We start from the raw sequence: 228 nt of genomic DNA, 5'->3' as shown, positions 1-228 counted from the left end.
AACAGTGTCTAATTATCAAAATTATCCTCATAAACTCGCACAGGCACAGCCGAGAAGCACACCGGGATGCCTTGGTTGGAGAGGGACCTGTTTGAGGATGAGCTCGAGGCCCTTCGGCAGGCGGAGGTCCTCCTTACGGACGCCAGGACACTGTTGAGAGTGAGGGCTTTCTCTCTCTTTCTTTTGCTCTGTCTCCTTTTCGTCTGGTTTTCTCTTTCTCTCTTTCTC

General features: G+C 50.9%; 1 protein-coding gene across 1 annotated transcript in view; it reads left to right on the top strand.

The window, feature by feature from the left end:
- The window catches only part of LOC119592912 (glyoxylate/hydroxypyruvate reductase A-like), an 11,821-nt gene that overhangs the window by 4,075 nt on the left and 7,518 nt on the right, over positions 1–228 (top strand). Inside the window, exon 2 of the mRNA XM_037941804.1 lies at positions 44–159. Within this exon, the coding sequence (XP_037797732.1) occupies positions 44–159 (116 nt within the window). The remainder of the gene's footprint in view (positions 1–43; positions 160–228) is intronic.

Source organism: Penaeus monodon, chromosome 31, assembly GCF_015228065.2.
Source record: "Penaeus monodon isolate SGIC_2016 chromosome 31, NSTDA_Pmon_1, whole genome shotgun sequence".
NCBI classification, from domain to species: Eukaryota; Metazoa; Arthropoda; class Malacostraca; order Decapoda; family Penaeidae; genus Penaeus; species Penaeus monodon.
The sequence above is the reverse complement of the archived record's forward strand: the minus strand, read 5'-3'. Positions and strand labels throughout refer to the sequence as shown.